Source organism: Myotis lucifugus, unplaced genomic scaffold, assembly GCF_000147115.1.
Source record: "Myotis lucifugus unplaced genomic scaffold, Myoluc2.0 scaffold_404, whole genome shotgun sequence".
NCBI classification, from domain to species: domain Eukaryota; kingdom Metazoa; phylum Chordata; class Mammalia; order Chiroptera; family Vespertilionidae; genus Myotis; species Myotis lucifugus.
The window spans coordinates 420784-436208 of record NW_005871452.1 but is presented as its reverse complement, the minus strand read 5'-3'; the positions used below and the strand labels follow the sequence as shown (position 1 = coordinate 436208).

The 15425-nt window shown below is 44.1% G+C and overlaps 2 protein-coding genes and 1 pseudogene across 6 annotated transcripts in view; all 3 read left to right on the top strand.

The window, feature by feature from the left end:
• Positions 1–4977, top strand: part of NOL8 (nucleolar protein 8) — a 45726-nt gene extending 40749 nt beyond the window's left edge. For both annotated transcript variants that reach the window (XM_014467572.2, XM_023743625.1), the window contains 2 exons: positions 3742–3821; positions 4693–4977. In XM_014467572.2, coding sequence (XP_014323058.1) covers positions 3742–3821; positions 4693–4743 — 131 coding nt within the window. In that variant the 3' untranslated portion in view covers positions 4744–4977. The remainder of the gene's footprint in view (positions 1–3741; positions 3822–4692) is intronic.
• Positions 3266–3324, top strand: LOC111823137 (annotated as a pseudogene).
• Positions 4978–12567: 7590 nt separating the features above from the next.
• Positions 12568–15425, top strand: part of IARS (isoleucyl-tRNA synthetase) — a 103878-nt gene continuing 101020 nt past the window's right edge. For all 4 annotated transcript variants that reach the window (XM_023743639.1, XM_006102197.3, XM_023743641.1 and 1 more), the window contains exon 1: positions 12568–12646. The gene's annotated coding sequence lies outside the window, so the exon portion shown is untranslated. The remainder of the gene's footprint in view (positions 12647–15425) is intronic.

Here is a 15425-nt window from a genome sequence, read left to right as displayed (position 1 = left end):
AAATAGAGGAAGATACAAATGAGTTGAAACATATACTGTGTTCATGAATTAGAAGAATGAACATCATTAAAATGTTCATACTACCCAAAGAAATCTGGATTCAACGCAATTCCTATTGAAATACCATTAGCATATATCACAGATATGAGAACAAGTATTCCAAATATTTATATGAAAACAAAGAAAACCCAGAATAGCCGCTGCAATCTTGGGAAAGTATAACAGTTGAAAGGATCACAACAGCAGATATCAAACTATATTACAGAGTCATTGTGATCAAAACAGCTGGTAATGGCACAAGAACAAAGACTCCTACTGGGGATTGATCCCACAACCCTGGTATGTGCCCTTGGCTGGAATCAAACCCAGGATCATTCAGTCCACAGGCCAACATGGCTAGGGCTAAACCCATGTCTTTTTGGTCTAGTTATATTGGACAAAGTAAGCAAGAGCATACAATGGAGTAAAGATCATCTGTTTAACACATTGTATGCGGGAAACGTATTTATAAAACGTATAAAGTAAGAAACAAGTAAACGGTTTAGGCTTAAAATTAAAAAATTTCACTGTACACAAAATATGAAAATTCACAGAAAAAAGCCAATATTAAAATATATATATATTTGCCCTTGGTGAGCAAATGTATTGAGAACAAGTATAAAACGTATAAATACGTTTCCTGCATACAATGTGTTAATAAATGATGTTTGAAAATTGGACAGGTACATGCAACAACAACAACAAAAAACTGCACCACCAACTTACACCATACACAAGAATATAAACTCATAATGGGTGAAACACTTAAATGTAAGACACGAAACCATAAAAATCTTAGAAGTAAACATAGGCAGTAAAATCTCAGACATCTCACGTACCAGAATTTTCACTGGTATATCTCCTAGGGCAAGAGAAACAAAGGAAAAAATAAGTGGACTATATCAAAACATAAAAGCTTCTGCATGGCAAAAGAAACCATCCTCAAAATGCAAAGGGAACCAAATATATGGGAGAACATATTTGTCAATGATACAGCTGATAGATTAATTTCCAAAATATATAAAGAACTTATACAACTCAACAAAAGGGAGGTGGAATGGTTAAAAAACGGGTAAAGAACCTGAATATACACTCTCCAAAGTGAACATATGGGATGGCCAAGAAATGTGAAAAAATGCTCAACGTCGCTAGTAAACAGAGAGATGCAAATGACAATGAGGTGTCACCTCACACTTGCTACAGGTTGCAAAAAGTAACAAGTACTGGGGAGGATGTGGGGGAAAGGGAAACAGTCCATTGCTGGTGGGAATGCAGACTGGGACAGCCACAGTGGAAAACAGTATGAAATCTCCCTTAAAAAAAAAATGGGCCCTGGCCAGTTTGGCTCAGTGGATAGAGCATCGGACTGAAGGGTCCCGGGTTCGATTCCGGTCAAGGGCATGTACCTTGGTTGTGGGCATTTCCCCAGTCGGGAGTGTGCAGGAGGCAGCTGATCGATGTTTCTCTCTCAATGATGTTTCTAACTATCCCTCTCCCTTCCTCTCTGTAAAAAATCAATAAAAAACATTTTTTTAAAAATGGAACTGACATTTTACCCAGCAAACCACTGCTGGGAATATCTACACTAATATAAGAGAAATATGTAAGTTGGTCATCATTCCACTACACCCACCAGCCAATCAGGATGATTATGCAAATTAACCCAACAAACATGCCAGGTTAATTTGCATACAGGCCCAGAGCGAAGACTGAAGACGACTGGAGACTGGAGAGGCTTGGCTTCTCTGCTGTGGCAGGAGTGGAGAAGCCAAGCCTCAAGGCTAGGCTTCTCCCCTCTGGCCGGATAAAAGTGGTTCCCGGGTGGCAGAGGAAAACCTTTGCCAGCAGCCAGGGGAAGGAAGGCCTATTGTGCAAATCTTCATGCAACGTGGCTCTAGTGTCTTAAGAATCCAGAAACAGGAATCAGAACGAATATATGCATCCCTATGTTCATAGTGTTATTTACAACTAGAGGCCCGATGCACGAAGATTCGTGCAAGAATAGGCTTTCTTTCCCCTGGTTGCTGGCACTGCGTTCGCTCCGGCTGGAGCCGTCTTTGCTCTGGCCCAGAGCCACCTTTATGCTTTCACTGTGGCCCAGAACCACCTTTCCTCCTTCCCACGCTGCTGGAGCGGCTGGGGCGGTGTGGAACGCCTGTGTCGTTGCCATGGCGACGATGCAAGCATGCCACTCGGCACCTGCATATGCAAACTAACCCGCCATCTTTGTTGGGTTAATTTGCATACTCCTGATTGGCTCCTGTGCATCACGAAGGTAAGATCAATTTGCATCTTTCTCTTTTATTAGTGTAGATAGCTAAAATCTGGAACAGCCCAAGTGCCCGTCAGTAAATGAGTGGATAGAAAAGCTATGGTACATTTACACAATGGAATACTAAGCAGTTGTAAATAAACATGGATCTCTTATGCTTTGCAACAACATGAATGGACCTGGAGAGTATTATGCTAAGCAAAATAAGGTAGTCAGAGAAAGACAAGTATCACATGATGTCACTTAATATGTGGAATATAATGAACAAAATATACTGACAAACAAAATAGGTCCAGAGACATGGAAGCATGGAACAGAGTGATGAATCTCAGAGGTAAGGGAAGAGTTTAACCAAACAATGTATATGACTATATAGATAGCCCACTGACACAGATAGTATTGTGGTGATTGCCTGGAATGGGGCTGGGGGAGGTTTGAGGGGAGCAAAGTTTGGAAAATGGGGGACATCTCTGATATGCTGCATAACACCAAAAAGATCCTACAACCAAGATACTCTATCCAGCAAAACTATCATTTAGGCCTGACCAGTTTTGCTCAGTGGATAGAGCATCAGCCTGCGGACTGGAGGGTCCCAAGTTCAGTTCCACTAAAGGGCATGTACCTTGGCTGCAGGCACATCCCCAGTAGGGGATGTGCAGGAGACAGCTGATCGATGTTTCTCTCTCATTGATGTTTCTAACTCTCTCTCCCTCTCCCTTCCTCTCTGTAAAAAATCAATAAAATATATTTTTTTAAAAACTATCATTTAGACTCAGAGGACAGATAAAGAGCTTCCCAAACAAGACCTCTATTACATGAAATGTTAAAGGGCTTCTTTAAGAAGAAGAAATTTAAAAATCAAAAATATGAACAATAAAATGTAATAAATACATACCAACAATTAATTAAATCTAAAAAACAATAAATGAACAAGCAGAACAGTAACAGACTTATAAGTGCTTACAACTCTTTCAATTTGTCCAGCAGGTCTTCTGGGTTTACCGGAGACCAAAAAAAAGAAAAGAAAAGAAACAGACCCATAGATGCAGAAAACATTTTGATAGTTGCTAGATGGGATGGATGTTGAGGCGATGGGTGAAGTATGTGTTACAAAATAGTCACTGGGATCTAATGTATTTGACACTAATAACTTTGGTGTCAAATGGGTCCTAGTTTTATCAGGATATTCACTTAAGAAGTTATAGGTCTAATCGCCGGGGTATACACTTGAAACTAATATAATGTATGTGAAGTGTAATTGAAAAATTAAAAATAATTTTAAAATAACAAAACTTCAAAAATTAGCATAAATTGATGGTTTTGTCTGTAGGTCCTAACTGGAATTAAAGACCTTGATAATGCCAGCACTAGAATAGTATCCTTTTTTATAGTAATTTGTTTTCTTATCTTTTTTTATCTTCCCGGAGTAGGTTCTGACTTATTCTGGAGAGGAATGGGAGGTAATATTAGTAGGAATTCTTGGGAGGCCAGAACAAACAACCTGCGTATGGTGAGTATTTGTATGTTCGTATTGTCTCCATAAATAGATACTTTGTTATCTTTGTATTAATATACTAGAGGCCCTCAGCCCAGCCTGCACCCTTTCCAATCTGGGATCCCTCTCACAATCCGGGACTGCTGGCTTCCAACCGCTTGCCTGCCTGCCTGCCTGCCTGCCTGCCTGCCTGCCTGATTGCCCCTAACCGCTTCTGCCTGACAGCCTGATCGCTCCTAACCACTCCCCTGCCACCGTGATCGATGCCTAACTGCTCCCCTGCCAGCCCGATCACCCCAACTGCCCTCTCCTGCCAGCCTAATCGCCACCAACTGCCCTCCCCTGCAGGCCTGGTCCCCCCCAACTGCCCTCCCCTGCCTGCTTGGTTGCCCCTAACTACCTTCCCCTGCAGACCTGGTCGCCCTTAACTGCCCTCCCCTGCCGACTTTGTTGCCCCTAACTGCCCTCCCCTGCAGGCCTGGTCCCCCCCAACTGCCCTCCCTTGCCTGCCCAGTCTCTCCTAACTGCCCTCCCGTGCAGTTCATCTGGTGTCCACATGGGGGCGGCCATCTTGTGTGTTGGAGTGATGGTCAATTTGCATATTACCTCTTTATTAAATAGGATGCCTTTTGTAAGAATATTGGCATAAGGTATGAAACTTAAGACACCCCCTAACCACTTTAGGGTGAAAGAATGACAACTGAGAACATGATTTAAACACTTAGAATTACAATGTTGAAAGGGAACTTTGAGGTTATTTGATGCAACACACATGGTACAAGTGAAGAGACAAGACCGTCCTAATTCAGTCACTGGTCCGAGTTCAGGCATGTGTCATTAAGTAACAGGGAATCACAAAGGCTTTTATGTTTTTATGTTTTTCTAGGATTGTCGGAAGAAACATAAAGATGCCAAAAGGAGAGTGAAACCAAAATAAAGTGTCATTATGGGTTTTGATACTGATTGTGAACAAGATTCACCTGTGGAGCCCTGACTGGTTTGGCTCAGCGGATAGAGCGTCAGCCTGTGGACTGAAGGGTCCCAGGTTCGATTCCGGTCAAGGGCATGTACCTTGGTTGCGGGCACATCCCTAGTAGGGGGCATGCAAGAAGCAGCTGATCAATGTTTCTAACTCTCTATCCCTCTCCCCTCCTTCTGTAAAAAAATCAATAAAATATATTTTAAAAAAAAAAAGATTCACCTGTGGAAATTGGGTGACCTAGAAAATAATTTTAGCTAACAAGAACTTGGAGTTGAGGAATATTCAAAATCCAGCTAATGGATACCATCTGGTTGTTGTTGCTATGTTTTTCTATGGATTTCCTCTATTTCTACCTAAGTACTTCAAAAAAAATTAAACTGAATTTTTTTTTGTTAATGAAGCACAAGATAGTCCCTCAAAAAAAAGAAAACTTTTTGTATGTAATCTCGTTGCCCTCCATCCTCAATGACAATGGGCATCTTCTGATACAAGCTTTACATAAAGCCTTTTATAATATGTGGGTCAGCCTGGCCGGCGTCACTCAGTGGTTGAGCGTCAACCTATGAACCAGGAGGTCACGGTTTAATTCCCAGTCAGTGCACATGCCCGGGTTGTGGGCTCTATCCCCAGTGTGGGGCATGCAGGAGGCAGCCGATCAATGATTCTCATCATTGATGTTTCTGTCTCTCTCTCCCTCTCCCTTACTCTCTGAAATCAATAAAAATATTTTTTTAAATGATAAAATATATGGGTCAGGGCACTTGTGTTTTTCAAGTTAGGTTTTGTGTGAATTTTGGCTACTTGATTATTTATTTCTGATTGTACCAAGTAAACTTTACCTCCGTTCTATGTTTTTTGTTTTAAGAGATTGAACACAAGTCAAACTTGAGTTTTGTACTTGCTTTCTGGTGAGTAGTGAACTGAAATGCAGGAACTTCCAGACCAGCGTTCTAGGAGAGTTCTGGGAAGACCAGAAAAGGACAGCAAATAGAGTTTTCCTATCCTTCACTTCCAGGAATTGATAGAGGCAAGCCCATCAATCCCACAATTCTAGTTAGAGCAGAGGCTTATGAAAAATCCAAGTGTTTGAAAGGTATGTAATCACAGTTAGGCGTCAGGACCCTAAGTCCCTATAGGGAGGCAGATTTAATACCTTATTAGATCAACTGGGCTAGAATGAAGACAATCCTATCAAACTTAGCTCTGTACAACAGTGTGTTAGACTTGGCCTGTGTGGCTCAGTTGATTGAACGTGGTCTCCTGCACCAAAAGTTCTCCATTTGATTCCCTGTCAGGGCACATATCCAGGTTGCAGGTTCGATCCTCAGTCAGGATCTATGCAGGAGGCAACCAATTGATGTCTCCCTCACACCACTGTTTCTCCTCTCTTCCTCTCTCTCTAAAAATCAATTAAAAATAAAACATTAAAAAATTGTGTTGTATAAATCCCAAGGGATTATCATTGAAACTGTGTATTTCTGTGCCCTAACCGGTTTGGCTCAGTGGATAGAGCATCGGCCTGTGGACTGAAAGGTCCCAGGTTCGATACCGGTCAAGGGCATGTACCTTGGTTGTGGGCCCATCCCCAGCAGGGGGTGTGCAGGAGGCAGCTGATCGATGTTTCTCATCGATGTTTCTGACTCTCTATCTCTCTCCCTTCCTCTCTGTAAAAAAAACAATAAAATATATTTTTTTAAAAAAACTGTGTATTTCTGAAATTAAGCATTTATTGATTTACATCTTGATTGAATATAACTTAATGAGGGCTGGAATGTTGTCTTTGTTATGTCCCCACTGCCTGGAATCATGTCTAGCACATAGTGGGTGCTCAGCACATAATTTTTTAATAAACAGGGTCCAAGGAACTAAGTAGCCTAAGAGTCAATCCTGTGTTTCCAATACTTCAAACTTCAAGGAGAATGGAAACAACCTCTCAGCAGAATAAATAATCCAAATGTTCCACCTTGTGTTGATGTCTATTTCATTTACACATTCTTATCTACTGCTGCATAACAAGTTATCTCCTTAACAATCATTTATTGTTCTTACAAAAACCAATTTGGTCAGGCTCCTTTGGGACTATTCATCGCTTCTCCTTGTAGTGTCTTTGGCATGGCTCTGCTGCAACCAGTGAGTCCATTTCTAGGATGGCCCACTCAGTGCCTATCATGAGTTTTTTCCCAGCATGGCAGCTAGGTTTTGGGATCAGGAAACAAATGCCACCAGTCTCTAAAGGCCTAGCTCAGAAATGGCTCAGTCATTTCCACTAGAGTCTAGGTAGGAACAGAACACTGAACCCACTTGGGCTCAATGGCTGTGGACATACACCCTCACCTCTCAGTGGGAGGAGTTTTCGTTTGTGACCATGTTTAAGTCTCCAAAGCAAAAGTGATACCAAGTAGCTTTGCCCACCCCCAATTCCTGAACCCCAGATACAACCACCTTAAACAGTTTAATGTTCCCTCTGAATTTATCTCCATATTTCTACCTACTATGCTTATGCTGTGGTTTCTTGGTTTTTCCATTTTAGAGATTACCTATTGACATCCTACTCTGACAAATGAAGATTTACCCCTGGCCGGTGTGGCTCAGTTGGTTGAGCATTGTCCTGTGCACCAAAAGTTTCAGTTTCAATTCCTAGTCAGGGCACATGCCCAGGTTGTGGGCTCAATCCCCAGTAGGGAGAGTGAAGGAGGCAGCCTCTTGATGTTTCTTCCTCTCTCTAAAATCAATTTTTTTAAATAAGAAAAAAACAGTTTAATAAGGATTTAACTGTAATCCAAGTAGAATATTTTGACCACATTTAACCTTGTCCTAGAATCTTTTTTTCACTTGCTCAACTTTCTATATTTAGTCCTCTCATGCTTCCCAACGATACCATAAAGTGTGTCTCAGTACAATTTTTAAGTAATCAGACTCATCCTCCTACCCCTTTTTCCCTCGTCTCATCAGTCTAAGAGCCTTCTGCCCTGTTCTAAGCTAGACTGTGTAGACGGATGATAAAAATGAACTGGGCAAGGTAGCAACTTAAGGAATGCAAAGACTTAAAATACACTCCAAGTACTTCTGGTTAAGAAGCTGAAGACACACAACTGATAAATGTGTGTGTTTTCAAGCAAGTTAAGTTATTGAGTCGCAATTTACCCCTTTGAGTAAGGACATGAATCCTGCCTTACTCTAATCCCTGATACTTTGTAGAGTTTTCTTAAACCCTAATTGACTGTTGAATGAATGTTACACAGATTATCAAAATGTTCTTAAACTTAATGTTGTGCTTCCTACATATTCTTGGCCAGATCAATTAGTAGTTGTTTTGTCACTGTTAATGGGTACAGTAAGCAAAATGCAAAATTATTTTCAATTTGTCAAGGCCTAGAATTTCCTTTATAGTCTCTGGTGCCAAAGGCTGAGGTCTACTAACCTTTGCATGGCTCCAGATTCTCTCCTATTTTCTTAAATGTATGTTTTATTGATTTTATTTTTTTTAATATATTTTATTGATTTTTTACAGAGAGGAAGGGAGAGAGATAGAGAGTTAGAAACATTGATGAGAGAGAAACATCGATCAGCTGCCTCCCGCACATCTCCCACTGGGGATGTGCCTGCAACCCAGGTACATGCCCTTGACCGGAATCGAACCTGGGACCTTTCAGTCCGCAGGCCGACGCTCTATCCACTGAGCCAAACCGGTTTCAGCTGTTTTATTGATTTTAGAGGGGGAGAGAGAAAAATCAAAGATGAGAATCATTGATTGGCTGCCTCCTGCACGCCCTCTATTGGGGGATGAGCACAAAATCCAAACCAGCAGATCTTAAGGTGCCAGGGAGACATGCAGCACAAACAACAAGTAAGTGAGCAGATAAATAAGCAAATAATTTTTTTTTTCATAACGGGAAAAGTTTTTAAGGCTGGTTAGCAGAAATTTCTTTTTATCTCTCCATATGGCCATTTACCATAATTTATGCAGTAAAATCCAGAACTCTGTGTTAGGGTCGCTAAAGGAGGAACGCCCAAGGCCAAAAGAGGTAAAGAATGATGAATATATTAGGTCATCTGGAAACCAAATGGTTGAGCCCCAAAATGCCGATAGCACCCAGGAACAGGGAGTGGGAGATTTTAAAGGACTCTAGGTGGCTTTTTCTGAGAAGAGAATTCTCTATCCGAGTCCTAAGGAGAAAGATAATGGTCTTAGCAAGTGGATTGTGGTCTTAGCAAGTGCTGAGCAAAAGGGAATGTTGGTTGTGAAGTGGAGTAAAGTTCAGTTGCCAGGGTAGGGTTATCCATTCAATTATTTGATCAAACCTAACATTCCAGCTTTTTTGTTTTATGAAATAGGGATGAAAGTCATATCTTTTCATAATTACTTCCTGCTGAGTGGGGATGTCAAGATCACAGGGGAATGGACTTGTTTAAAATATAGTTTTATTGATTTCAGAGAGGAAGGGAGAAAGAGAAACATCAATGATGAGAGAGAATCACTGATTGGCTGCCTCCTGCAAGCCCCCTACTGGGAAACGAGCCTGCAACCTGGGCATGTGCTCTTCACTGGAATCTAACCTCGGACCCTTCAGTCCACAGGCCGACACTCTATCCACCAAGCCAAACTGGCAGGGGTATGGACTTTGGTGGTAGTCAACTGGATGAGGGGTCGCAGTAGCATAATTTCCCCAAGAGACTGGCTGGTGAAGGCTGGAGAGTGTCCTGTTGAGTGCCTGGGAGGTAAAAGCTGGTCCTGAGGCTGCCACAGTGTCACTTGTCTGGTTTTGCTGCTTTTCTGGGCCTGGAGCTGAAATACAACTGAGACCTAGATGTTGTTTTTAGGGAAGAAAAGATCAGGGGTCTAAGCTGCCTAACCTGGTAGAGACAAACCGTTTTATAAATTTTATTATTGAGGCAAAAGCTAGAAGAACAAGAATTATGGTCTGGTGGAAGGAAGGAAACATTAGTTTGGATGGTTGTAGTCTACTATACCAAAATGAGGCTTATTCTCTTAGTTTCAATTATCGTTGGTTTAGGAAGATAGACTTTACTAGATGGCTGTGGACTGTTTGGCATCTGGATTTTCTAGATAGTTGCAACTGCTTTTTACTATCTCAGTTTCTCTATTCTGCTTGTCCTGGCTCACTGGCCTGTGTCATTTATATAACTTCCTTTTAACATTTCTCCCTACAAACCTTCTATAACTTTCACAAACCTTCTTACAACTTTCACAAACATTCTCTGAGGCCTTCTTTTGGGCTTTAGCCTTGGCCTGATCTTGCCTTTGTTTTTGGGTTTGGGTCTCCTCGTCTCTATTATTAAAGACATTTAAGGCCAGGATAACAGGGTCTTTTTGAGAGGTTTGTGAACCTGTGTCTATGTTTGAAATTTGCGGCATATGTTGGGGGCTTATTGGATATAAAATGAGTGTTCACAAGAAGGATTCCGGGGAGGTGGGGTCCTTTTTGAGTCTGGCAATGAGGCAGGTGATTATATGGCTGTGGAGGCAGTGCCCTGGAGAATTAACCTGATAGGCCAGTCTCAGGTCAGTTTGGGGGACCATGTCAGCATCCTCTCTATAGAGGGCATCGGCATGGCCATGAGCTGCTAGCCAGACATGCTCCTTCTCTTCTGGGGTGAGAGAGGACAGGATGACACAGATGTCATGCCAGATCAGGTCATGTACTGGGTCAGGTACTCAAATTCCTTAGTAAAGGTAGTGGGGTCGGTGGAAAAATACCTGAGATGCCTCTCAGTCTGTGTGAGGTTGGACATGGAAAATGAGATGTGTACCTGGCCAAACTCTCGGCCCTGGCCACCTCTCAGAAGGGCAGGACGGGGGGCTGGAGGCTGGGTTATCTGGGAACAAGTAAGAGTGGGGCTTGGTAAGGAGGAGATAGAAGGGTAATTGCAGAGTGTAAAGAAGGCCTGGGTGTAGGGGATCTCTGACAACTTCCCATTGCAGTGACAGAAATTAAGTCCTGGAGAAGGTTAAAAATCTTGGGCCAGTGTGAATCATTGTCTAATTTATCTTGTGGATAAGGTGCTTTGTCCAGACCTCCATGGAAAGGCTGAGTGTGTTCAGATATGGAGGAGACATGCCAGAGGAGTGGTTTTTGGGGGGATGGAAAAAAATTCCCTGTGGTGTAAATTAGGAAGAGGAGGTAAAGCAACACAGGGAGACCCGGGGAGCAAGACTAGAGGGAGGGCATCCCCACCATCTAGTCAGGCTCTGGAGAGAGGAGGACAGTCTAATCCATGTGGCAGGCATCCCTTGTGACAAGGAAGACTGTGGAACCTGGTCCCAGGGCCGAAGCCAAACTGAAGAGGATTTCTGGCCTAGTGCTAGGTCTTTTGTCTGAGATGACAACAAATCAAAAATACTGAGGGGTGATCCAATTGTCACCTCCCGGAGATGAAATGAACTGGGGTTGAGTGGGGGGTCAGCAATGGGAAGGAGTGGTCCCCAATCTGGCACCCTTCTTGGCTGGTTGGGAGGGAGGCCTAATCAAGGCTGGAAATCATGTCACCCAAGTAGGATTTGGAGGTAAGCCCAGGTTGAGCTGCCACTGCCTATTGTTCTCCAAGTAGCAAACTCAGGGTGATTAAAGCTGGGGCGATGGCTCCCCTTCCCCATGGATCCCTCCCAGGTTTTGGCACCAAATGTTAGGGTCGCTGAAGAAGGAACACATGAGGCCAAAAGGGGTAAAGAATTATGAATTTGGTCATCTGGAAAAATGGTGCCAGCCCCGATATGGTGCCAGCCCCCAGGGTCAGGGAGTCCGAGTTTTTAAAGGACTCTAGGCGGGCTTTTTCTGGGCAGAAAATTCTCTGGGCAGGTCCTAAGGAGAAAGATAATGGTCTTAGCAAGTGGATTGTGGTCTTAGCAAGTGCTGAGCAAAAGGGAATGTTGGTGTAAAGGTCAGTTGCCAGGGGAGGGAGTATCCATTCAATTATTTGATCAAACTTAACACTCTGGAGGTGGCACTGAAGGACACAAAAGGGGAAGCTTCCCTGGAACACCACTGACCACCCTCTCCGGCTCCTTTCAGACATAGCATAGTGGCCTCCACCTTTTTCTGAGAAACAGCAGGGTCTCCTCAGATGGGCGGGTCAGGAATTGCAGTGTGCATCAGAATTGTCCAGGTGCCTGTTAAAGTGCGGCTTTGTTTAAAGGTCAATTTTTTAAATGATTCATTTTAGAGAGAGAAACATTTACTTATTATTCCACTTGTCTATGCATTAATTGGTTGATTCTTGTCTGTGCCCTGACCAGGGATGGAACCTGTAATGTTGGTTTATGGGGATGAGACTCTAATCAACTGAGTGCCCGGACAGGGCAGAAATGTTGCTTTTTGTGAGCCACGTCCGGAGACAGTTCCAGCAGGCCTGCTCTGTATTCTGGGCCTCTGCATTTTTGCCAGCTCCTGGGTAATTTGGTGAAGGTCTGCACTAGACTGAAAAACAGCCCTAGAGCCCAGGCTGCTTTGGGGACTGGTGCTCACAGCCCCCCAGTACAATGACCGAGGCCACTGCCAGGGGACGTGACTGGTCCCCTGCACGGGGAGGTGAGCATTGACAACCGCGAACACCTGAGTGACAACTCCCAGTCTGGATGCAGCCCTAGAGCCTCCACTGCGTGACTGTCACCACCAGTCCCCACTCCGGAATCGCCCAGCTCTCTTCCCAGCACGCACCGCAGGGCCTGACCCTAGAGCCCAGAGCATCCAATCGGCGTTGGGTTTGTTGCCTGGTGCCCTCCGTCACGCGCTGATTGGCCGGTGCGGTGACGTCCTCAGCTCGCGGTCCGGCCTTGCGTCACCTCGGTCACCGGGCGCCTCGTGTGCGGTTCTTCACGGGCTCCCGTCGTGGCCCTCAGGTACGGCGCGTCGGGAACATAGTGAACACAGTTTGGTGGGGGTTTTGAATGTTTTTACTGGGCTGTCGCTTAGTTGCGCGCCTATCTAGTTCCAAGGAGGAGATTGGGAGGGTCAGCGGGGCTGAAGACCTGGGAACCGGCCGAGATTGCAGCCCTGGGAGCTCCCCTTCCTAAGGCCGTGGCGGGAACCCGGACCGGGGGGCGGGGAGGGGCGGCCTTGGTGGGACGGAGCTTGCCGAGGAGCAGGCGGCGGGCGCGGTTAGGAATTACTGGGAACTCGGGGTCTCCCTGAGAACCACGTGCGGCGTGCGGGCGGGGCCGGGTAGCGGGCGGACCTGCCGTGGGCTTGCGGGTGGGAGGAGGCGGCTTCTCCGAGCTGCGATGGGGTTGGGGCCTTGAACTAATCGGTAGGAGTTGAGGTCTTGGTGTTTGGCATAATAATGCAGTGATTCTTAATCTTTTGCGCAGTAGTAGCTCCCTACAAAATGCTATCAAAGTTATGAGCCATCTTCATCATTCTCATTTACTCAAAAAAAGTTTAAAAAAAAAAAAGGTAAGCCCTTGCCGGTGGGCCAACGGTTACAGCATCGGCCCGGGGACCTAAGCGTTGCGCGTTGACACTCCTGGTCTAGGGCACTTACCTCGGTTGCAGTTCCTACCTCGCCCCGGCTGGGCTGCCCATGTTTCCCTCTCTCTGTCTCTCTCTCTTCCCCTCCCTTCCACTTTCTCTACAAATCAATGGAAAGATATCCTCGGGCGAGGATTTAAAAAAAAAAAAAGTTCAGCTGCGTATTCCTGAATGGTCAGAACAGCTGCAGAGCATTGACGTTCACACTGCCATGTGCGCGCGAATCCCGAGGTCTTGGTGAGATGTAGGTGCTGACTCCCGGTTCAGAGGGGGCTGGCCAGCTACTCCCACAGCCCCCGCAGGCCTGGCAGTCACAGGGCCAGCCGTGGGGGCATTGGAAGCGACGAAATAAAGGTGTTGGTAGCTGAAGATCTAGTCTTCCAGTGCGATCCTGAAATGGTCCTGAAATACGGTACTGAACGAGTAGGACCTTGAAAGGCTGGAGGTGTAACAAGAGCAGAAGGTCCAAAATGCCTCTAACTTCTGTTTAAGCCATTTAATGGCACACTCCACTCAGAAATGGACAGTAAATTAAACGGCCACTGGTACTTCTCTTACTTTTTTCCTATATAAAACTGTTGCATCTCAAAAATAATGGAAAGAAAAAATCTCTTGTAACAAACTTTTTGTTTTGATGACATGGCTCAGTCTCTGTGATTAGGCTTTGGTGTTTTCAGAATTTCTCGTTAGAAACCCCAGACTTCGATAGTTATTGAATTGTTAAGGTTTTCCATCTTCTCTGTTGTTTTCTCGTTATCAGCTATCCTGTCCCCTTCCAATCTGCTGTTGGCTTGGAAATCTGGTCACCATCTTAGTTAGGATTATAAAGTAAGGCTACATGGGCCTTGAGGGGGAACGGACGTGAGGATACTCAACCAGATAGTTGAGCCCTGGCGTGGTCAAGGTTTCTACATGAGATTATTAGCAAAATTCTTATAAGGACACTTTTAAGACCTCTCACTAGAGACTGAATCAGAGAACTATAAGGTTTGTCCTGTCCAAAAACTACAAGCAATAAAAAGGATAAAATAGAAAATTGGAATGAGCTGGTAATTATTTGAATGTGAGATTCTCATCTTTTTAGCTTTCAAATTTTTTAGGTCTCATTCTTCAATAGCAAGTTACTGTGATTGAAGTTTAAATGAGGTTAAAGAGATGAGGTTATTTCAACAGAAGTGCTTTCTGTCTTGTGATTGTAGGTACTAATTCTTACTATTTTTAAATATATATATTTATTGATTTTAGAGAGGAAGGAAGAGGGAGAGAGAAACATCAATGAGAGAGAATCATTGATCGGCTCCTCCTGCTGAGGACCACAACCCGGGGATATGCCCTTGAACAGAATCAAACCTGGAACTCTTCAGTCCACAGGCTGATGCTCTATCCCTGTGCCAAACCTGCTAATTCTTACCTATTTTTGAGATTCTTAAAATTATTATTATTGAATTTATATTATCATTAGATAGAATTCCCAGGATTTTTTTTGTTTACTTTTAAAAGCATATTGTCTACAATTACTAAATGTTACATTGTAGATGAAAAATTGGTGAATAATGTGATTTGGACACAAGTTTTGCAATAATTTAAAAATACCATGTATCACCATCCCCAAGAAATGGAAACAAGAAACTCAACATTCTTATCCTACCCCCAGGCACCAAGTCATTACCCAGTCATATTTATTTCTCCTTCAAAATAAAACTTGACTCTAACTTGTTAAAAAATAACCAAAAAACCTATGTAATAAAAGGATAATATGCAAATCAACTGAATGGCTTAATGACCAGTCGCTATGACACACACTGACAACCAGGGGGCAGACACTCAACTCAGGAGCTGCCCCCTGGTGGTCAGTGCAGCAGAAGCATGGCTCATAGCTGGTGAGCCTGGTGAGCGCAGGGGTGGTGGTGGGAGCCTTTCCCGCCTCTGCCGCAGCGCTAAGGGTGTCTGGCTGTGGGGGGAGCAGGCCTAAGCCATCAGTCGGACATCCCCTGAGGTCTCCTGGACTGCGGGAGGGTGCAGACCGGGCTGAGCAAACCCCCCCCCCCCCCCCCAGGGCATGAATTTTGTGGGACTGGGGCCTCCTAAAAAATATCCCTGTTTCACACTGTATAATACCAAATAACTGGGTCAATGACCTAAATATAGGAG